Here is a 24,069-nt window from a genome sequence, read left to right as displayed (position 1 = left end):
CATGTTACCGTACAGACAGGTTTTAAACAACATTATACGGACATGCATGCTACAAGAGCTATTCAATTAGTAGTCCCTATACTTGTTTATCCTCGGTTTAAACAGGTAGCACCAACTAAATGGCTGGGCATGCAAACCCAAGGACCTGTATGAAAGCCATGTACGAAACTACCCTTGAGTTACAAAGAGCCCATTTTAAATTTGCATATTATGTTCAGAGTTACATTGCATGGCAGTGGACTTGTATCATGTATGCTCTTGGGCAAGGAATTATGCTCCCAAGTGAGGTAATCTAATGGAAAGACTTGTGCTCTTTCAAGAGCCCTTGGTCTCTCCCATATAGAAAGAACACTTTGTGTGTTTAAATAGTGAAGGCTCTTCACTCATGATTCCTCCTCCATCGGTGGATCATCCCCAAGGGTTTCTTGTCGACGGAAGTGGATGCACGCTACATGTGAATGCGTGTTTGAATAGTGAAGGCTCTTCACTCGTGATTCCTCCTCCATCGGTGGATCACCCCAAGGGTTCCTTGTCGATGGAAGTGGATGCATGCTACATGCGAATGCAGATGCAGAGGAGGTTTAGGGATCCTGTCTCCAACTCCTTCCATATCCGCATACAAAGCTAGTAGACCTTGGTACTCAAGATCTGGATTCTCGAGTATCTGATGTCGATCTTCCTTAAAGACATGGCAATGAAGATAGGAGCTAATAAGTCTATGATCGGGACTCAAAGATTCCTTCAAGGGAAAAAACCGGGACAGGTTCTTTGGGTTCTTGGTGGTTCTTGGGTTCACAACTAGCTTTAATGGAAAGCGTTGCTTGCCTTGTCCTTTGTTTCACATAGCGCGATGATTTGCTCTGGCGCATCTCCCCCCCCCCCATGCACATATGGTGTCAGCGGCCCGTAGGGCGACTTTCGCTTTCAAGCGATCATTACTTTAACTTTAGAACACAAAGGGACTTTGCAAATAAACCTGTGACGGGGAATTACATTTCAAACAATGTGAAACCCTAAACCTGTAGAAAAACACAGCAGGCTGTAATTTTCTGTTTCGCATCATTTTGAGCGGAGCAAACACATCTAAGCATGTTCGCGATGGAACTACGCGTACCTGAAGAGGAATAGCAATTAGCTAGTCCGGTTCCTGTACACAAGGCTCCTGCCTTGGCAAACGCCCATAAAACCCCCAAAACTATACATGGTCATCTAAGAAGCCCAACTAGGGGGACATTACAATATGTGCAAAGGGGAGAGAGAGATGCACGAGAGCAAATCATCACGCTACATAGAGCAAGGGAGAAGGCAAGCTTTCCATTAACGTTGTAATCACCTACATCCACTACTCACACACACTGTGTAGCACACTTATGAAGTCCAAATATCATCCTCCACTCAAAAATGGGCACCCCCTCTTGGATGAGGCTTCTGGAAGTGTGTGTTGGCTTCCATGCAGCTTCCCTACTGCCAAGTGTCCATTTGACTCCCTTTGGTTTAATTTCCTAGTACCTACCAACTTAAAAGTCCTGCCGAGGGGCCTAAATGACTAAACTGAGCCTAGCCAACCTTTTACTGCTCGCGTTTCAGGTTGACTGGCCCGACCATCTCGTGGCGACCTTGCCCTTCTTCACTGCAAGTGAAACTCTCGGCCAACGGTCGTTTCACACTAGCCATGCGATGTCCGAGCATTTGTGATTTTAACAAAAGGGTCCCGAAAATTACATAAAAATCAAGGGAAAGAAACCAGCAAATATATATAGTTGTTGTCACAATCTCGTGACATATGGTAATGCCCCACTAGTTGGGCTTCTCAGTTGACAATGTACAGTTATGGAGGTTTTATGCACGTTTGCCAAGGCAAGAGCCTTCTGTACAGGAACCGGATTAGCTAATAGCTAATCTCCCACAGGTACGCACAGTTCAATTACAAAAGATTGCGAATTTGGAAAGTTTTCTCGCATTAAAACTCGTCCAAATCACAGAGGGATTGTCCCATCGCGCGCGGGAGCCCTTGGGACACACGTAGACATGTCCGCTCCGCTAAAAATGAACAAAAACAGAGAATTACAGCCTGCTGTGTTTTTCTGCAGGTTTAAGGTTTCGCACCTAAACTACAAGAGAACACCAGGGGAGCCTCAGGAAGGCCTTGGGATGCTTAGACACGGCTTTGGGCACCTGGCAATGACAAAACAGGGAATTATAGCACGCTGAAATTCTGTTACAACTCACCCGAAAGCTTCTAAATTGCGACGGAATTCGTCCTAGACAGGTACTTTTGACCTACAAGGGATTTGGCATCGTTATGCTGCAGAAATTAGGTCAAAAACCTGCAATTTCAGCCCTTGCCAGGTTTGGACAGCTTTGTGAGACTTTGATCTAGGTGTCCGGCTCGTCTGTTCTTAATTGAATAAAGACATACCGAAAGGGGCGCTAGTCTTTGGGGCAAACAAGGTATCCGTCTTCGTGTGTGCACTGGCATTCTAGTCGCTCAACGCATCTATGTTCTCTTTTCTTCTTAGTGCTATGTGTAAAGTTAACAGGTAATTGAATTAGTACCTCCCCCTATAGTGTACAGGCCGGTTATAGCATGTATGCCAGTTGTTGCAGATTCACATGTGTGGTGCTCTGATAGTGGTGCTACAAAGCATATTACCTCACATCGTAACTTGTTTCCCTCTCTCAAGGCTGTCCCTCATGGAAATAAGGTCACTTGTGCCAACAATGCCTCTTATCCGGTCAAGGGAGTTAGAAAGATTGTGCTGACTACTGCAAATGGAAGTTCTTTCACACTTGATGATGCACTTTATGTACCTGGGATCAAAAAGAACCTTTTGTCTATATCTGCACTTGCTAAACTTGGTCTTGTTGTGAAATTTGTGGATGACAGATATACAATCCATGATCTCAGTTTTGGTGATGAAATTGTTGCATCTGGCATTTTGTGTCGTGGGTTGTATAAGTATTAAGCTCACTTTGTATGACAAGTGTGGGTAAGATTTTGCAAATGCAATTTTGGATTCAAAGGCTGTTTTAGATGCAAAACTTTGACATGCACGTTTGGGCATTTGAATTTTGCCAATTTTCTTGTGACAGACTAATACACTCCAAGTCAAGAATCTACTACAACACACGCGAGAAAACTGATAGAAATGACAAAATCGAGAGAGACTGAAACCGGTAGACTTTGGCTTTCACCAGAAACTTTACTTTAAGCTTTATAACACAGAGAAACCTTGCAGAAGGAACCTGTAACGGGAATTAACACTTCAAAGCACACACGGCTCGGAAGCTAGAATGCTCCGAGTAGACGTTGACAACCTGTAGGCCCCAAAAACTGGCGCCCCTTTCGGTATTTCTTTATTCCTTTAGAGGGTAAAGTTACAAAACTAGAGTCCTGGATCTTCACCTGTATCCAACTCACACCTGTTCTGACAAAATTTCGGTAGCATAACGGGCCCCAAAACTCGCCCTAAACAAATCCCCTTGCTAGAACTCGCTTCCAAAAACATAAACCCTCTGTTTTCAACCCAGAAACAACAATTACAGCTTGCTGTATTTACTGGTTTTTACCCTGGTTTCAGCCCTAAACAGTCCCAAAACCATCCTCTAACATTGGGGCACTGTTCCCAATGCTTCTGGCATCCATATGGCTGCAAAGCAGTCCAAAAACAGCACAAAACCAGCATTGAAAATGCACCTGTAAGATGAGGTTATCACCCTCACCGGTGCCTGCTTTTGGAGTAGCAGTTAGCTACTCCTGTTCCTGCTCAAAGAGGCTCTTGCCTCGACAATCGCGCATGAACCCACACGACTATACATAGGTCAAATGAAGAGCCCTCTTGTGAGGCATCACATAACTGCACGAAGGGGGGAGAGAGAGAGCAGTGTAGAGTGTGCAGAACATCACTTCTTGCACTACACTGTACGTAAGAGGAAAAGCTTGCACACTATAGCATCGGTACTTGCAACAATCCACCATGCGGATGAAAAAATGCAGCCCCCACGTTTATTTCAACGCTTCTCTCTCTCTCTCAAGGTGGAAAATGCCCAAAAATGTGCCAAGTGGCACTCATGCATGGTTTTCCCGTTTTGTACCTTACGGTCTAAAAAAACCTCGACCAGTTGCTAAGTTGACTTAGCGGTAAAGTAATAAAATGTTCCTCTTGTCATTCTCGACCTAATGACGCGAACAAATTTCGTGGCTCAAAATAGCAGTTCCCTAAATTTTAGGAGATGCTTCGATTGGACTCTCACTGGTCATCTAACCATCTTTCACCACTGGGACCACGTCCAAAAATACGATGTAGCCCAGTTCTTGGGTGATTTTCTCTTGGTGACTCCATCTTGTCACTGTGCCTCTATGGAGTTAATTTCCTAGTACCACCAACTTATTAAGTCCAACGAGGGGACCTAAATGACTTTGAACTGAGCCTAAACACCCTTTTATTACTCGGATTCCAGTGCCGACCAACTTCCCGTCTGCGTGTGAAACTACTATGTCACACTAGCTATACAATGCCAAGCATAGCAGTCACGGTACAGGACGGGACGTTTAATCGCGGTGTACAATGTGTACTAGACGTATTTTTCAAAATCAAAAATAAAATACGTCGACTTTTTTAGATATGATTCTTTAATAAGGACAAACATACACCTCCTCAAGGACTCTTCAATGTTTAATAATAGCATACATAAACAAGCACCATAAAGCTCTAAATTGCACTTGATCAACTAGCAAAAGACATTAGAATAGAAAATGTTTTAAGCAAAACGTCAGAATAGAAAACCCTATGAGAAGTACTGTGCGCTTCAATGCGGGACGTCCCATATTCTAAATAAAGTACGCGTATTATAGTTTCTATGATGCCCGGCCATTTGCAACTTCAAAAAGAGGGTCTCAAAAATTAAACAAAAATCATCAGAAAGAAATCAACAACTAAGGTTAGCAGTTGCCACGTCCTCGTGACAGAGACGACACGGCGCGGCGAAGTTTCGCGCCCAAAGAGATTGGCCCCAAAGACTGGTGCCTCTTTATTATTAATGCTTTATAAAGTACAATGTCCAAGGGTCCTCGTCTCAGTGCTTCCAAGCTAACCTGCCTGAGACTAAGGCCTTGGCAGTTTATTTATAGGCCCTCGGTCTTCCAAAAGCAATGTAGATGAAGAGCTTTTAGTCTAAAAGCATCTAGTCCCAATTCCTAGCGCCAAAAGCTGCCAACGCAAATCGCGGAAATACATACAGCCACGTCAGCAGCCAACGCGATTCGCGGAATATCTGTGCACCGCTGCCACGTCAGCAACTCCACGCAAATTGGGGGTCCTTGCTTTATTTTAATGTTCTTGTGTCCCCTGGGCCCCATCGGACAAGACCCTATAAGTTGGAACAACTTATAAAATTGGACCTTTCATTTTGGCCTCTCGGATTAATTCTGCAAGTTTTTGCAACTTCTTCAGTATCTTTCAGCGCGCGGCTGTGACCTCTTTATGTCCGGAGTCTGTCATTTATGTCATGCCACGTCATTACTTTGTGACATACCCCCTCTTGAAAGAAATGTAATCGCCCTCGATAGGCTTGCAAAACCAACATAAGGCAACAACCAGTTCAGTAGACATTGACTCTAAGTACCGACGCTCTAGAAAACACATCCAGTACTTCCAGCAAGACGATAGTTACTGACCATTCACATGAAATTCACATCACTATCCCCGTCGAGATCTTTGATGAGAATCATTGTTGGGTTAAAGGCCTAAATAACCTCTTTTTGTACATTTTTATACTTTGTCCACGTTCATATTGAACCTAAACCTGGACACACTTTTTAAAGGTCACTTATAATAAAAGTGGGAAAACCAAAAACTCACTTATTGAGTTTTCCCCAAAAACATGAGCTCTCTCTCTCTCCCTCTTCGTTTTGCTAACGCTTCCCTTCTGCAGCACAGTGCCTCCGCTTCAAGCCTCAAGGCCTGCACATCTTCGCGTGCTCTATCACTTGCACACACCGCCGCGCGATCATCAACTGGTATCAGAGCCCAATTAGGATTTGCTCCCAAACCTGCAAACACTGATTTTCAGCCAAGGAGGTCAACTTTCACACAAGCTTTTGCAATTTCATCGCCAAAGGACTCGTCCCTGGACACTAGAGAGCTCCCGGCAAGTCAAATTGACCTAAAACAGGCTGAAATTAGGTCAAAATCAACAAATTACAGGTTATGACAGCAAAATACAAGTTTTGCAAATGATGTATTAAGGTGTGGGAACACTTTTGCTAAGTCCCCGCTACCCGAAAACACTGAAATTGCCGAAAAACTGGTCCTAAAATAGGTGTTTTCAGCAAATTTCAGATTTACGCAGGTTTTTGCAAGTGTTTTTATGATGCGACTACATTGTGGGAAGTGCTAATCGAAGCAATCTACGCACGTTTGACAAAGTTTGGCTATGTATGACCATTTGTGGCTCAATTTCATACAATTTGATGCTACAAATTGGGGCTTTTGCTCTTACATACTTCTAAAGGCTGTGCATTAGCCTTATGTATGTTCTGTGAGGTTAAAAACAACTAAAATTGTTGTTTTTGAGCACAAATTCGCTCGCTCAAATTTCCTGCGCATAAATTTCAGAAATTGTTTTTTTGTGCCTAAATCGACCTATTTTGCCCCAAATTGCTCCTGTGACCATTTGGAGCTGTAGTGCACACCTCAGTGAGGCTATACTCCCGTTTTTGTGCATTTTGCCCAAAAATTCAGCGTATTAGCCCTCTTATTCGTGCAACTATGGCCTCATCTTCTTCGGATGTGAAGAATCTCTTCGAGATTAAGAGGTTCGATGGAACAGGTTTTGATCTTTGGAAAGACAGGATGCAAGGAATCCTATTTCTTAAGGATTGTGAAGGGACACTTGAACAAGTAAAGCCACAGAATATGACGGATGAAGCATGGGTTAGCCTGAACAGGAAGGCTGTTACATACATTAAAATGGCCATGACCGATGAGACAGTCATTGATGTGAAAGGTCTCACAACTACTTTTGATGTGTGGGAGAAGTTGAAGGGAATATATGAGAATACAACGCCTGTCAACCAAGTGCATTTGATGCAAAAACTTGTTGGCATGCAACTAGATGAGTCCAAGAGCGCTGCAGAGCACTTGTCGTTGTTCGCAGGTACTTTGTCGCAGTATAGGATTCAAGCTTGCCTCCTTTTGATAATAAGCTGAAAGCTATCTTCTTGCTTATGACCTTACCTGAGTCATGGGAAACATTGGTGGTTTCATTGTCCAATAACCCCAATTTGACCTTTGATGGTGTTAGGGGTTCTATCTTGAATGAGGAAATCAGGAGAAAAGCAAGTGGAGAGGGAGACAGCTCTGCCAACATGGTTAGAGGCAGGACAGAAAAGAAGAATGCCTATGTACAAAGGAGTAAGAGTAAGAGTAAGGAAAGGGGAAATGCCAACAAAGGCAAAGGTGATGTGACTTGCTATCAGTGTGGCAGGAAAGGTCACAAGAAACCCGATTGCAAGTATTACAAAGCCAAGTTAGAACGGAAAAAGAATGGCGGAGACAAAAAGAAAGAGAAGAAGGAAGTCAAGACAGATGCACAGGATAGCTCAAAGGACAAAGAGAAGGCCAATGTGGCTTCTAGTGTTGTGATTGAGGAGCTGTCAGATGTAGAGGACATCCTGTGTGCCACTTTGTCAGATGATGATGCTTATGACATTGATGCCTCTCTTAATGTTCATTCACAAGACATGCAGATCACCAAGAGTGATCTTATTGATGCTTTGTTGATTGTCAATGATGCATTATCCCAGACTTGGATTGTTGATTCCGATGCTTCATTTCATGTGACTCCTATTAAGGAGTGTTTCTCTACTTTTGATGCAGGCAAGCGTGGCCATGTATACCTTGGAAACAATCATGCATGTTCCATTGAGGGTATTGGCACTGTGCATCTCTCCATAGATGGCACAAATGAGCTTGTCTTGCATGATGTTAGATATGTGCCGCGAATCAAGAAGAGCCCGCTTTCTGTTGGTCAGATGGATATGCATGGTTACAGCATCTTGTTTGAGAGAGGATCATGGAAAATGACTAAAGGCTCAAGGCTGATTGTAAAGGGCACAAAGAAGGGGACACTTTACTGCATGCATGGAAAGGCCGTGTTGGGCAAGTTTATTGCATTGGCTGAAATTAACTCTCACATGGAGTTGTGGCACAAGAGGCTTGGCCATATGAGCCAAAAGGACCTTTCTAAACTTTGTACTTTGAACAAGCTTGATGCTAAAGGCACAAAGCTTGACTTTTGTAATGAATGTCAATATGGCAAAGCAAGTAAAGCGTTCTTATTACTCTGGTGTCTCTCGTAAATCTTGTGTGCTTGATCTTGTACATTCTGATGTATGTAGCATGCCTACTAAGTCTATGGGAGGTGCATGCTATTTTGTCTCCTTTGCTGATGATCATTCTAGAAAAATTTGGGTTTATTTGCTTAAATCTAAGGATGAAGCCTTTGCTGCGTTTACGAGATTCCATGCATTTGTGACCCCCCAAACAGGTAGAAAGCTAAAATGCTTGCGTACGGACAATGGGGGGGAGTTCACAAGTGCTGAATTTAACAAATTTTGTGAAAATTTGGGCATTAAGAGGGAGCTTACTGTACCATACAGCCCCTCTTCTAATGGTGTGGCTGAAAGATTCAATAGGACACTTTGTGACAGGGTGAGATGCATGCTGTCCACATCTAATCTCTCTCATGGATTTTGGGGAGAAGCTTTGAAAACTGCAGTGCATATATACAATCGATCCCCTCACATGTCTTTGAAAGGTGACATCCCTTAAGAGGTTCGGTCTGGCAAGCCTGCTTCATATGATCACTTACGCATTTTTGGTTGCGAGGCTTTTGTGCATGTCAGACCCGAGTTGAGGAGTAAACTAGATGCCAAATCCATTAAAGGCCTTTTCATGGGATATGGTGAAGAAGGCGAAATGGGTTACAGGATTTGGTTACCTCAGCTCAAAAGAGTTGTACGCAGCCGGGATGTTGTTTTTAATGAGACAAGGCTGCTTCAAAACAATTGTGCCTCAAAGCATGACCATAAAAGGGTCAAATTTCAGCATGACCAGCCACCTGTTAGGCCTATTTCTGACCCTCAAGATGCACCACATATAGCTGAAAATGTAGATGATCCAGTGGTGTTTGAGCCAGATGACGTTGGATAGCAAATTGAGGCTCCTGAAGGGCATTTGCAGCCACGAAACGATGCTGAAAATGGTGCTGAAAATGATGTACAGCAGCCCATTGTTGATGATTTTATTATGCCACCTGATGTAGACCCATTACCGGATAATGTGGATCATTGGGTGAGGCGGTCTACTCGTCCAAGACGGACTGTGAGTAGATATGATCCCTCTTTACATTACATTATGTTGACAGATGAGGAAGAGCCTCTTACGTATAAAGAGGCAAAGACATGTGAGTCAAGCAGTAAGTGGGAGCTTGCAATGCAAGAGGAAATGAAATCCTTGTATGCAAATGATACTTGGGATCTTGTGCCATTGCCTAAAGGGAGAAAGGCTCTTCCTAACAAATGGGTATATAAGATTAAGATTGTGGATGAAAAACCAAAGTACAAGGCAAGATTGGTTGCAAAAGGATATGCACAGAAAGAAGGAATTGATTTTCAAGAAATCTTTTCTCCCGTTGTAAAGCTTACAACTTTACGTGTCCTTTTTGCTTGATTTGGAATTGAATCAAATGGATGTAAAGACAGCGATTTTGCATGGTGACATTGAAGAGGACATATACATGAAACAACCTGAAGGTTTTGTAGTTCCTACACGTGAGGAACTTGTATGCAAACTGAAAAGGGCTCTATATGGTTTGAGACAATCATCACGGAAGTGGTATAAAAAGTTTGACACTTTTATGCTGTCTCAAGGCTTTTAAACGCAACCATGCAGATCATTGTTTGTATACGAAAAGGGATGAAGATGGTAGTCCCATCATACTTGTTCTCTATGTTGATGACGTGCTGCTTGCCGGGAAACATAAGACTAGTCTTGATGCTCTGACAAGTAAGCTAAATTCAACATTTACTATGAAGGATTTAGGTGATGCAGAGCATATTTTGGGCATGCGTATTTAAAGAGATAGAAAGCTGAAATTGCTGTTTTTATCTCAAGAAAGGTACATTGCAAAAGTACTTGACAAGTTTAATATGGCTGATGCTAAGCCTCTTGGAGTACATTTACCTTCATACACTAAGCTTAGCAAAGCAAATTGCCCAAAGGATGAGGTGGCATTGAAAGCAATGAAGGGAATCCCTTATGCATCAGCTTGTGGTTCTCTTATGTATGCTATGGTTGCCACTCGTCCCGACATTGCTTATGCAGTGGGAGTTGTTAGTCGATACATGTCAAATCCTGGCAAAGCAAATTGGGAAGCTGTCAAATGCATTCTGAGATATTTGAAAGGTACACAATCAAAGTGTATCTGTTATGGCAAAAGTGACTTAAAGTTGCACGGATATTGTGATGCAGACATGGCAGGTGACATGGATACCAAGAAATCTACCAGTGAATATGTATTTGCCATTGTTGGTGGTGCAGTCTCTTAGTGTTCTAGGTTACAGAAAATTGCGGCATTGAGTACTACTGAGGCTGAATATATTTGAGCCACAGAGGCTTCAAAAGAGGCCATTTGGTTGGGCAGACTTGCAAAAAAACTTGGCATGCCTGCTCATACACCCATGTTGGGTTATGATAGCCAGAGTGCTATCTATTTAGCCAAAAATGCCATGTTTCATGCGCATACCAAACACATAGATGTGCGGTACCACTTCATACGACAGGTATTGGAGGATGGTCTAGTCAGCTTGACTAAGATCCATACACAGGATAACCCTGCAGATGTTCTCACCAAGAGTCTTGCTAAGGCTCAACATGAGCATTGCATACAGCTGGTGGGAGTTGGTTAACTTAAAGGCATCATTTATGCCTTTAAGTGGGAGGTTGTTGGGTTAAAGGCCTAAATAACCCCTTTTTGTACATTTTTATACTTTGTCCAGGTTCATATTGAACCTGGACACATTTTTTAAAGGTCACTTATAATAAAAGTAGGAAAACCCAAAACTCACTTATTGAGTTTTCCCCAAAAACGTGAGCTCTCTCTCTCTCCCTCTTCGTTCTGCTAGCGCTTCCCTTCTGCAGCACAGTGCCTCCGCTTCAAGCCTCAAGGCTTGCACATCTTCGCGTGCTCTATCACTTGCACACACCGCCGCGCGCTCATCAATCATGGTCATCGTAACATACTTAGCAATCACATCCAAATCTCACCGATCTCTAGCAAATGTCAGGATTGACTAAATCTTGTTCCTATCACATCCACATCACCCCTCAAGTAAATCACGACCAAAATGCTGCAATCATTTCGTCTTTCAACCATGTGCTCAAGCATCACACACATACGAGAGCACATATATCAAAATCATTTAAGGAATTCACATTACGTAGTACTTCATTTCTTAAAGTCATACAACTAAATATTGTTAGCCCATCAATACCCCTTAAATCTGTAAAGAAATCGGTGACTTTAATCCATCTGGCTAATCTGTGACAAAGGAGCGGAGTAACTCCCCTCTTGTACAATCCCCATCGCACCAAATTCAACCCATTGATCATCGTAACTCTTGGAATAGTTGAAGCTAGACCAAAAGCCTCAAGGTAAAGTTCCAAAATCTGACGAGTATCTACTAGGTCCTCCTCCTCCATCCATTTCGCATTCAATGCCGGATAGTTGAAACTTGACTAGATACGAACGTATCACTTTACCTTTCACTTTCCTTTCCTTGTGAGCCAGTATCTGTTCGGAACAAGAATCTCCTCGGTCTCTTCCACTTCAGGTTGCTCCTCAAGCTCCCTGTTCACTGGCACCTAACCTTTGAAAGGTTTCAACAGACTCACATGAAATGCATTGTGAATCTTCCAAGTATCAGATGCCTTCAATCTGAAAGATACATCATTTATCTTTTCCTGAATCTAGAAAGGGCCATAGTATCTCATACTCAACTTTGGAAAAAGTCGCTCCTTACCCATTCATTTCCATAGGCGTGCCTTCTCAAACTGTAGAAGCACCCAATCATCTTCCTTCAACTGCAAGTCATGTCGATGCTTATGCGCTGCCTTCTTATGCCTTGCTTAAGACTTCTCAAGAGCCTCACGCACCTTCGCAAAAGCAATCTCCAAATCCTGAACATACTGATATGCTTCAAAGATCTTATCCTTGGTGCTTAGAATAGGTGGAACCTTCTTAGCACTCTCAATGATCTCAAATGGCGCCTTCCCCGTAGACAATGCATTGTGTTGTAGGAGATAAACTCCACCAAGGGCAAAAACTTCTCCCACTGAGCTTTCTGATCAGAGGTGTAAGACTTCAACAAGTCCAGAACTACTGATTCGCAATCTCCGATTGCCCATCTGTTTGTGGGTGGAAAGAGGACAAGAATTGTAACCTAGTTCCAATATTCTCCCAGATTGCCCTCCAAAACAAGCTAATAAAATAGGGATCTCTATCTGAAACTATAGACCGAGACATGCCATGAAAACGAAATATTTGCAAGACAAACAGTTTAGCCAAATGATCTGGCTTAACCGTCTTCTTCATTGGAATAAAGTGAGCATGCTTGCTAAATCTGTCGATGAATGTCTATGCCACCATGCCCACTCTGAGTCTTGGAAAGATCAAAAATAAAATCCATTGCTATACTTTCCCAGGGTCTGCTAGGTATAGGTAAAGGTTGCAAAAGACCTGGTGCCTTATGCCTGTCAAACTTGACCTTCTGGCATATCAAACAACTGTGAACAAACTCATCCACATTCTTGTTGAGCCTCCGCCAGTAGAAAAACCGTTCCACACATTTCAAAGTTGTCTCTATGCCGCGGTGGCCCGAAAAAGGTGGACAATGACACTTTGTCAAAACCTTATTTGTCACGTGCACATCTAACCCCATGTGTACGTGGACAAGCTACTTCATGACATGGGTTCAATTCAGTTAGCTTAGGAAGTGTACGGTGAGGTTATCACCCTCGCCGGTGCCTTCCTTTGGAGCAGCAATTAGCTACTCATGTTCCTGCTCAGAGAGGCTCTTGTCTCAGCAAAAATGTATATGACCACACAACTGGACATGAGTCAAATGAAGAGCCCTCTTGAGGGGCATCACATTACTGCACGTAGGGGGGAGAGAGAGAGAGAGAGCAGTCTAAGGTGCACAGGACATGACTTCTTGCACTACATTGTACATGAGAGGGAAAGCTTGCAGTCAATAGCTCTTAACCTATGACAGGTTGCAAATGAGGAGTCTCCCAGCTAGAAATCGAGCGCTAGCTCCTCTGCATGAGGAAAGTTCACCAAAAGGTGCCACTTGGCACATTTACAAGCAGTTCCCACTTTGGGCTTCCCGCTTAAAAATCTCTCGACTCATTGCCCAGTTGACTTTGCAGTAGAGTTCTAAAATGTTCCCCTTGTCATTTCGGAGGTAACGGCGCGAACAAATTTCATGGTCCAAAATAGCAGTTCCCTAAATTTTAAGGGATGCTTGCGTTGGACTCCCATTGGTCATCTGACCATCAATCCCCACAGGGACCGCATCCAAAAATGCAATGTAGCCCAGATGTCGGGTACTTTACTTTGTTGACCGCACCTTGGCATTGTGCCTTTACTGAGTTCACTTCCTAGTATCCACCAATCTTGCGAAGTGCGGAGAGGGGACCTACATGATCTTGAACTGAGCCTACACATCCTTTTACTACATGAATTCCAATGCCGACCGACTTCCCGTCGGGAGTGAAACTACCGTTCACATTGGCCATACAATGTCCGACCATTTGCAACTTCAAAAAGAGGGTCTCAAAAACAAAAATCATTGGAAAGAAACCAACAACTAAGGTTAGCAGTTGCCACGTCCTCGTGACATAGTTAACAGTTGCCACGTCCTCGTGACATACCCCCCTCTTGAAATCGCAAACGTCCTCGATTGCATACCATAAATACATGCCACTGATGATCTTGTGTTGTCAACACTCTTTTATCATCGCATGTATCTGCAAGAAAGATCGTAACACATAGATACAAATGACTTAATGAGACCTTCATACTTTTGTCATTTCCATCTATTACACTGAATTCATATGTAGATTTGATGTGCTAGCTCTATCATTACCTCTCCTTTGCACACGTTGGGTGGGGCATAAGTAGGCTGTAACCCAAAGGCTTCAAGGTAAAGCTGCAATACATTTAGTGACTCTAACAGTTCATGCTCTTCCATCCACTTTGCATCATAGGTGGATAGTTCTTGAACTTCACCAAATAGCGTCTTGCAACCTGTCCTTTAACTTTTCTGTCCTTATGTATTAAAACTTGCTCAGGTACAAAGATCTCATCAAGTTCCTCAACTTCTGGCTGATCCCCATCTGGCACATCACCCACAAAGGGTCTTAGAAGACTCACGTAAAACGCATTATGAATCTTCCACGCATCAAGCAATTTCAGCCTGTAAGCCACATCGCTGATCTTATCAAGCACTTGAAAAGGCCCATAGTAACGCATACTGAGCTTAGGAAACAGCCATTCCTTGCCCTTCATCTTCTTTAACCTTGCCTTCTCAAACCTTAACAGAACCCAATCACCAAGTGACAAGAGCAATTCACAACGGTGACGATCAGCAGCCTTTTTTTGCTTTGCCTTAGTCTTCTCCAAGGCAACTTTAATTTTCTTGTACACTTCATCCATGTTTTCAACATATCGATCTGCCCCAAAGATATTGTTCTTTGTATGCAAAATGGGAGAAACTTTGCCTTCAACAATCTCAACAGGTGCCTTGCCAGTCGACGAATGCACCGTATTGTCGTACGCATACTCAAGCATAGGCAAGTACTGTTCCCACTTCCTGTTATTATCTGACACATAGCATTTTAGCATATCCAAAACAGTAGAATTAGCCTCTTCTGACTGTCCATCAGCTTGTGGATGAAATGAAGAAGAGAATCTGAGCGTAGTGTCCATGTTCTCAAACAATCCTCTCCAAAACAAACTTGTCATGCGAGGATCACGATCACTGACAATCGATTGTGGCATACCATGGTACTTAAACACATTGTACATGAACAAGCGTGCCATCTGATCAGATTTTATCTTCTTCCTAACAAGGATAAAATGAGCCTGCTTGCCGAACCTACAAATAATGGTTCATATTCCGTCATTCCCTGTTGGGGTTCTTGAAAGATCAAAGATAAAATCCATAGCAATGCTTTCCCATGGTTTATCCGAAATCAGCAATGGTTGTAACAACCCTGGTGCCTTTTGCCTATCAAACTTGACCTTTTGGCAAATCACGCATGCTCGCACAAAGGCATCCACATCTCTCCTCAAGGTAGACCAATAGAAGAATGTCTCTACCACTTTTAACTGTCACATCAATACCACGATGCCCTGCCTTCATGATGCTGGTGATCCTGCCAATGTCACTCTTTACCAAACTGTTGTTGGATGCCTTATTTATGTATGCAATACGAGGCCCGATATTTAGTTTGTAGTCTCACAGGTCAGCACAGATTTATGCATAGCCCAAGGTCTAAGCATTGGTAGGTTGTCGAGAGAATTTTTCACTTCTTGAGTGGCACTTTACATCTTCACTTGTTTTATCCCAAGAAGGGATCATTGCCGCCAGATTTACATGCTTTTTTAGACTCAGATTGGGCTGGTTGTCATGGCACGCGAGTGTCCACAAGTGCTTTTTTGTTTCATGCTCGACAATTCATGTATATCACGGTTGAGCAAGAAGCAACCTACTAAGGCCACTTCCAGTTGTGAAGCTAATTACAAGGCAGTCTTCATAGCTACAGTTGGGTGTGTATGGCTCAGACGCCTTATGGCTGATTTGGGTGTTAAACAAAACACTGCCAACATCATCTACACCGACACTCAGAGCGCATTGGCAGTTGCGAGGAACCCAATTTCATGGTCGCACAAAGCACGTGTGTCAGAGAGAGACTCTCAGCAGGAGAGATCAACTTGGCTTATGTCCCGACACAGGACAACCTTGCAGATCTTTTCACAAAGGCATTCCCTCGTGAGAAGTTCGAAGCTTTCCCAAAGCTTTGGGCTTACTCCCCTTTGTAAATTGATCATGTCCTCAAGGCATGGCACTTCCCTATACACTATGTGCCAGCTCTTGTTCACCGCATCACTCCCAAGGAGGATTTGTTACCATATATTTGTGGTAGTGATGTGTGTGAACACACTTAGGACCGCCGGTGCATTTTTTCCCTCACTAAGTGGTTTTTTCCTCGTGCATTGTATATACGCCCATTCATTCTAGGGCTAACTTATTTTTCCATTGTGCACTAAGCGATAGACTCTCTGTTGTGTGCCTTGAGCTTCTTCATCTTCTCCAAGCTGTGTATGTTTCCCTGCAACCCTATTTCCAACACGATTTTATGCAGTGCAAAAGGTTAAAGCCCCACTTTTGAGAGAGAGAGAGAGAGAGAGAGAGAGAGAGAGAGAGAGAGAGAGATCAAATGAAATGATATATTAACGTCTTCGAAAAGGCCAAAATGACCTATGAAACCAAATTGTTACAAATTGGTGAATTTGAAACCATGTTTGGGTACAAAAAAAGAGGAATACTAAGTGAAACTAGAGGTGCTACTCATTGGAAATATGTATGATATGTGTGATCACTGATACAATGTGTGCCCAATACAAGAGGGTGATATGATGGATGTGTACACACACACACACACACACACACACAAGGAGAGAGAGAGAGAGAGAGAGAGAGAGAGAGAGAGAGAGAGAGAGAGAGAGAGAGAGAGACCTTCACTATAGCAACAGCAGCAGAAGCAGGATCTCGGATACCCATGATACTCCAAATAAGAGAGTTGTCTGATCCGGCAGGAATAATCCCAATAGGAACTACCCTTGATTGCTTTGCATCCTCCCTGCTTAGAAGTCCATTTAAGACCTGAGTACAATGACAATTGACTGGTATCACTTCACATGATAAATCATGAATCACAGTATAAAATTGGGCATTTAACAGCATACCTCGTTAACGATACCATCACCTCCCACACAAATAATACCTGGAACATTTCAAATATTTGGAACATTCAAAGTTAGCAAGTAAAGAAGAGAGCAAATGCTGAGTGAAGTCAAAGATGAAACAAAACAATGGCAAAGTTCCTACATCCTCAACGGCTCTATAACTTGCACTTCCCTTTTGAGATGTCACGTTTAAACATGAAAGAATGAATTAAGGTAAAATTTGCAATTTCAGCTCCCCAAATCTACAGTGTGAATGGTACTAGTTGAAACCTTTGCCCAAAATGCACAATTACACTTAAAATCTGGAGAAAATGTGACTGTTTGAAGGCTTATACAGTACATTAGTTCCAGACATAAAGTAAATGAGAGAGAAATGCTTTTTGCATCTTGAGAAGAAAGTTCAAGATATTGCTCGCGGGATATCAGACCAACATTAGTAAAAGAAGAGATATAAACTCTAGATCCATTAGGTGCTTGTAAGCCCAAGTAATGTCAGGAGCAACGGAAAGAGAATGGACAAGATCTCGCAATCACACAATAACAAATCTATATATGAAGGTGTTTTCAAGTTCAATTAGTTCAAGTCCTGTGAATGGAAGTCTGTATGACATCACTGCCTGTCAAAAGTTGCCAGCTGTTTTCTATTGCTGCTCATATATCGCAAATGGCTCATAAAGCCGATTGACGCAATCTTTGGGACAAAAAACAGTCGTATCAGAATGTATATGCCAGTCTTGTCCAACAACACCCACAAAAACACCTTGTACAAGCTATTTATCCAAAGAGGGTTCCAAATTCACTAAACCTAATCTAATGGACTCGTTCAAACATGCAGGCTCGAGAACTACAAAAGCCTTTCACCATCAGCTAGAAACATACAGAGGAGGTTTCCATGGCAAGCGCCATCAAGCACCCTCTAGCCATAGATCTCTCTCTCTCTCTCTCTCTCTCTCTCTCTCTCTCTCTCTCTCTCTCTCTCTCTCTCTCTCTCTCTCTCTCTCTCTCTCTCAAAGGAACATTTACAATACACACGAGGCTGCTACTACATGAAGCGTAGTGTTCCTAGCTTCGAGTACTTTAAAAGGAATATAGATCTCTCTCTCTCTCTCTCTCTCTCTCTCTCTCTCTCTCTCTCTCTCTCTCTCTCTCTCTCTCTCTCAAAGGAACATTTACAATACACACGAGGCTGCTACTACATGAAGCGTAGTGTTCCTAGCTTCGAGTACTTTAAAACAATATTGGAGTACTTCTCAACAAGCTTGGAGTGCTCCTAAACAAGCAGGTATTTCCCGCGGTCAGGAAGGGCACGCTGCCACGAGATGGTCGGGCCAATCGGCACTGAAATCCGAGCAGTAAAAGGTTGGCTAGGCTTAGTTCAAAGTCATTTAGGCCCTCCGGCAGGACTTTCAAGTTGGTGGGTACTAGGAAATTAAACCAAAGGGAGTCAAATGGACACTTGGCAGTAGGGGAGTTGCATGCAGGCCAGCACATACTTTCCAAAAGCCTCATCGAAGAGGAGGCGCCCATTTTTTAGTGGAGGCTGATTTTTGGACTTCAGAATTGTGCTACACAGTGTGTGTGTGAGTAGTGGGTGCAAGTGATCACAACTTTAATGGAAAGCTTGCCTTCTCCCTTGCTCTATGTAGCGTGACGATTTGCTCTCGCGCATCTCTCTCTCCCCTTTGCACAAATGGTAATGCCCCACTAGTTGGGCTTCTCAAATGACCATGTACAAATCTGGGGGTTTTATGCACGTTTGCCAAGGCAAGAGCCTTTTGTACAGGAGCCTTCTGTACAGGAAACGGATTAGCTAATTGCTAATTCCCTTCAGGAATGCACAATTCTATCGCGAAGAATGTGAAAACGGAGAGTTTTCTCGCGTGAAAACTTGTCCGATTCACAGGGGAACTGTCCCATTGCGTGAGGAAGCCTCTGCGACACGCGTAGAAGTGTTTGCTCCAATGATGCGAAACAGGGAATTACAACCTGCAGTGTTTTTCTGCAGGTTTAGGATTTCGCACCTAGACTGCAAGGTAACGCCGGGGGAGCCTCATGAAAGTCTTGGATGCTTATACAAGACAATTTAGAGAGATTTTCCCCGAGGAATCTCATCCAATTCAAGGGTCAATTGACCTTTCACGTGCGAGAGCTCGAGGGCTACCCATAGAAGTGATTGGCATGCGAATCGGAGCGCAAAACAGAGAATTACAGCTTGCTGTAATTTTTTGTAGGTTTAGGGTTTTGGCCAGTTTTGATGCCTACAAGTCCCAGGAGCAATGTGACATGAAATGTTTCGGGGTTTCGTGCGTTTCGGGGTTTCGAGGTTTCTGAAACGTTTCATTTCGAAGCTCAAAGAAAGCGAAACACAAGTTTCCTTTTATATGTATGTTCGTATAATTATACATTGAATATACATACAAATTCATCTGTAAAGACATGAAATACCAAAATCTAGATGTGCGACTTGAGTCACGAGTGAACAAGGTAAGTCGGCAGCCAACTGCAACAATGTGGAGGTAAAGACAAGGGGGCCATGCTGACGTGTAAGGTTCACAGAGAGAGAGAGAGAGAGAGAGAGAGAGAGATTATTCGATGTGCATGAGGGTCAAAAAATCTATCGATTTTTTGAGGCGGCCTTTGTGCATAGCTTAAAAAATCCCCAAACGGGTGGTTTGAAGTTAATTAGTCAAAAAGGGCAAAAAATAAAAAATCAACTCCTTTCACACGTTTCACCAAAACGTTTTGGCCGTTTCGCCGTTTCAAGGTTTCAAAGGGCTGAAACTGGTTTTTATGTCACTATGCCCAGGAGCTTGGAGGAAGCTAGGGACTCACCGAACAAGTGTTTTGGTGCAAATTACAGGCCAAAAAACAGAGATTTCAGCGTGCTGTACTTTCTCGCCAGGTTCTGTAAAGTGCTCTAAAGTGCCTGGAAACTCACTATTTACTTGGGATTTTGTCCATGGAGACTTCTATTGTGGCTATGCTGCCGAAGTCAGATTAGAGTAAGGGAATTTCAGCCCCATAAAAGTGGGTTAGCTGGTAGAAGTTTACAAGTTTTTCTTAAGTGTAATAAGAATAAAGAAATACCAAAAGGGGCGCCAAGTCTTTGGGGCCAACAGGGTGTCGTTGTCTGCTTGGAAGCGCTCTAGCTGCCAAGCCGTGGTTTGTTTGAAGTGTTAAATTCCAGTCACAGGTTTCTTTGCGAAGTTCCTTTGTGTCGTAAAGTTAAAGTAATGATCGCGTGTAAGCTAAAGTCTACCACCCTACGGGCCAGTTTCAAATGCAGTGCAATAGAAGTGGACACTGCTCTACAAACGCTAAAGGTATTATGCTCACTTCTATCGTAGACGAAATGACAAAAGTATGAAGGTCTCATTAAGTCATTTGTATCTATGTTCATGACATGTCCTACGGATACATGTTATGATAAAAGGATGCTAATCACACCAAATCATCTATGGCATGTATACCTGGCATGCAATCGAGGACGTTTGCGATTTCAACAAGGTGGTATGTCACGAGGTTGTGGCAACCCCTAACCTCAGTTGTTGGTTTCTTTCCCTTGATTTTTCTTTAATTTTAGAGACCCTCTTTTTGAAGTCACAAACATGTGTGGCCAGTGTGAAACGATCGACGGCCGAGAGTTTCAGCCGCAGCCGGGAAGGGCAGGTCGCCACAAGATGGTTGGGCCAGTCGGCATTGGAATTCGAACAATAAAAGGGTGTCTAGCCTTAGTTCAAAGTCCTGTAGGCCCCTCGCTAGTAGCTACACTTTATAAGTCTGTGGATACTAGAAATTAACTCAAAAGAGGCATAAGGGACACATGGCGCCTCCAAGTGGAATTGCCAATCCAAAAATAAAGAGGGGACATCCAATTTGAGAGTAGAGGCTGAATTTTGCTTCATTAAGTGAACTCAAGTGTGTGTGAGTAGTGGGTGCAAGTGCTCACAACTTTAATGGAAAGCTTGCCTTCTCCCTTGTCTTATGTAGCGCGATGATTCCGCTCTCGCGCACCTCTCTCTCCCTTTGAATACAGAATCATAATGCCCAGCTCAAGGGCTTTCCATCTATATGTACAATCGTGTGGGTTCATGCGCGTATGCCGAGGCAAGAGCCTCTTATCCACGTACTGGATTAACTAATTGTTAATCCCCCGCAAGTACAAGTGAATTCGGAGAGATTTCACGCGAGAAATCTTGTCCGATTCAAAGGCCAAGTAGCCCTACAAGTGCAGACTACAAGGGCTTGCTACGGATGCACCGGCACGCAAACTGAGCCCAAAACAGTAAATTACAGCCTGCTGTGTATTTTTGCAGGTTTAGGGTTTTGACCCTAATTGATCCCTAATACCCCCAAGAGCTTTGGGGAAGCGATGGGATAGTTGTAAGGGTGATCTGGTGCATTTTCGGGGCGAAAAACAGAGAATTCGGCGTGCTGCAGATTCTCGCCAGGTTTGGGAAAGTGCTCGTATGTGCCAGGGAAGTCACCTTTTGCATGGGGGTTTTATCTATGAAGCCTCCTACTGTGGTTATGCTGCCCAAATCGGGCTAGAGTAGGCTACTTTCAGTCCGGTAAAAGTGGGACAGCTCGTAGGAACTTGCAGGTCTTATCTCAAGTTTAATAAGAACAAAGAAATACCGAAAGGGGCACCAGACTTTGGGGCCTACAGGGTGTCACTGTTTGCTTGGTAGCACTCTAGCTGCCAAGCCGTGGTTTGTTTGAAGTGTTAATTCTAGTTACAGGTTTATTTGCGAAGTTTCTCTGTGTTGTAAAGTCAAGTAAAGATTCGGGTGAGAGCTAAAGTCTACCGCCCTACGGGCCGGTTTCAAAGGGCTCAGGCTCTGGCACACTTTTGGATGAAGGTGCAGGGCGTGGAGTACCGGCTTGTACTGAGTTGAAGCAATATAAAGAAATACGGAAAGGGGCGCCAAGGTTTGGGGCTCTCTCAAGGTGGAATTCCGCCACTCCACGTCTCGCGTATCGTGTTCTCTCTCTCTCTCTCTCTCTCTCTCTCTCTCTCTCTCTCTCTCTCTCTCTCTCTCTCTCTCTCTCTCTCTCTCTCTCTCTCTCCGTTCAGTTGTTAATTCAAGTGCTTAAAGTTGTTCAGTCTATTCTTTTCCATTGGCATGTGGTGCCCATCCCCGTGACACTAACAGATTGTCTACATTCATCAAACAAAATGATGTAGACATTTCATCTTTCTCTACATGTCTCTAACAATACACACATGAAAGAGCACCTGTCTTCAACTCAATCAAGGAAATTTCCAATTAGTGCACATATTTTCATAAAGTCATCCCGCAAACTACTGTCAACTCGTCAATATCCCTAACGGAGTGGACCCCTCTTGTGCAGTCCACACAGCACCACATTCAACCTGCTGATTCATCGGTAGCTTTTGACATAGACACTACTAATATTCCAAAAGCTTCAAGGTACAGCTCAAACTAACAAAAATTTGTGATATTCTCCTCCTCCATTTACTTTGCATCGAGGGCCAAAAGGTACCCTTGACCAAACTATCCGGTGGGCCTAGCTTACCCTTCTGTTCTTTTCTTGTGCGTTGTGACCTATTGGTAACCCTGCTGGCCTCCCCTGGCACCTCAAAACGTCGGAATTCTCTTATGAGCCATCAATTGGCTCCCTTGCTTTGTTGGAACCCTTGGATGCACTATCATCTAATTCCAAAGAAGAGAAAGAACCAAAGGAACCGGAAGAAAATTCATCAAAAGATTCCGAAGAAGTAAGACTCTACTCTATTGAGGTGTACAGTAGGATAGGTCAGTGAGCCAGCATGCATACCAAAACCTTGCTTGGCATGTCCCATAAGTCTCTGAATAGAGTCAGACTTCTGTTGCACACAATACCGTCAAATCTCTTGTGGCAATCCACAGTAAAACTACTCAATCTCGTCCTTCAAAGTGACCCTCTGAAACGAGAACATTGGTAGATAGGTACCCCAAAACCTCTGGCAATAGTCATCCAAGGTGTCTTTTTTTTTTTTTGGCCAAGTCATCCAAGGTGTCTTTCTTAGTCATCCTGAAATGATGCCAAGCCATGATGACATCTTCTTCATATTCTTCCGTTATCCAGGCAGAAGTGAAAATTCTCTTGAATTTTATCCACTTCTCTCTGCATAACAACAGTGTAGACCACCATGTCTATGCATTTCCTTTCAAGTAAGATGTCGGCCTTTGCACCTTGGAGCGCGAAACCACCTCTTGAGAAGGCGACATCTGTTGTATAAATTCAAGAACCGAACAGTGTTTCTTCACCTTGAAAAACTTTGGCAGATTATTTGAAAAACGAAAGTAATCAGGGATCAAATAAATACACCAGGTCAACCATAAATTTTTCATGTGTGGATCAGGAAGAGTAGGAAACTATGGTTCAAACCCTGGACATGAATTAAGCATGGCAGTCACTTTTACCAATTTTTAAATCATACTTCCCAGACATACCTTCAAAGTACATGGCACCAATCCCATATTAAAGCTTAGGCTATCAATCACATCAATACACATTTTATGTAGGCAAAAGGTTTTGGCAAAAAGTTTCTTGACTTTGTGCTAAGTTTTTCTTGTGTGGATCAGACATTAAACAAAGGAGTAGGAAATTATGATTCTAACCCCGGACATGAATTGAGCATGGCAGTCACTTTTACCAATTTTTTCCAAGACATACCTTAAAGTACATGGCACCAATCCCATATTAAAGCTTAGGCTATCAATCATTCAATTGACATTTTATGTAGGCAAAAGGTTTTGACAAAAAGTTTCTCGATATTGTGCTTTTTTGGCATGATCTCAACTTTTAAAAGTGAAGTTTGAAACATGTTTGCGAACATGTAAATTATCAAATGTTTTGAATGTCCATTCATATTTCCAAACGAGTTTACATCCGCCTTGCTCTCACAAGCACGTAGTTCTGACTGAAAATAAATTCTAAAACACCGGACTGCCTATGCAACAT

General features: G+C 43.1%; 1 protein-coding gene across 3 annotated transcripts in view; it reads right to left on the bottom strand.

The window, feature by feature from the left end:
- Positions 1 to 24,069, bottom strand: part of LOC147426593 (sphingoid long-chain bases kinase 1-like) — a 53,017-nt gene that overhangs the window by 2,334 nt on the left and 26,614 nt on the right. For all 3 annotated transcript variants that reach the window (XM_086498993.1, XM_086498995.1, XM_086498994.1), the window contains 2 exons: positions 17,098 to 17,135; positions 16,868 to 17,014 (listed from right to left, as the gene is read on the bottom strand). In XM_086498993.1, the coding sequence (XP_086355119.1) occupies positions 16,868 to 17,014; positions 17,098 to 17,135 (185 nt within the window). The remainder of the gene's footprint in view (positions 1 to 16,867; positions 17,015 to 17,097; positions 17,136 to 24,069) is intronic.

This window comes from Adiantum capillus-veneris, chromosome 24, assembly GCF_014529385.1.
Source record: "Adiantum capillus-veneris isolate H3 chromosome 24, ASM1452938v2, whole genome shotgun sequence".
Lineage (NCBI taxonomy): Eukaryota > Viridiplantae > Streptophyta > Polypodiopsida > Polypodiales > Pteridaceae > Adiantum > Adiantum capillus-veneris.
The sequence above is the reverse complement of the archived record's forward strand: the minus strand, read 5'-3'. Positions and strand labels throughout refer to the sequence as shown.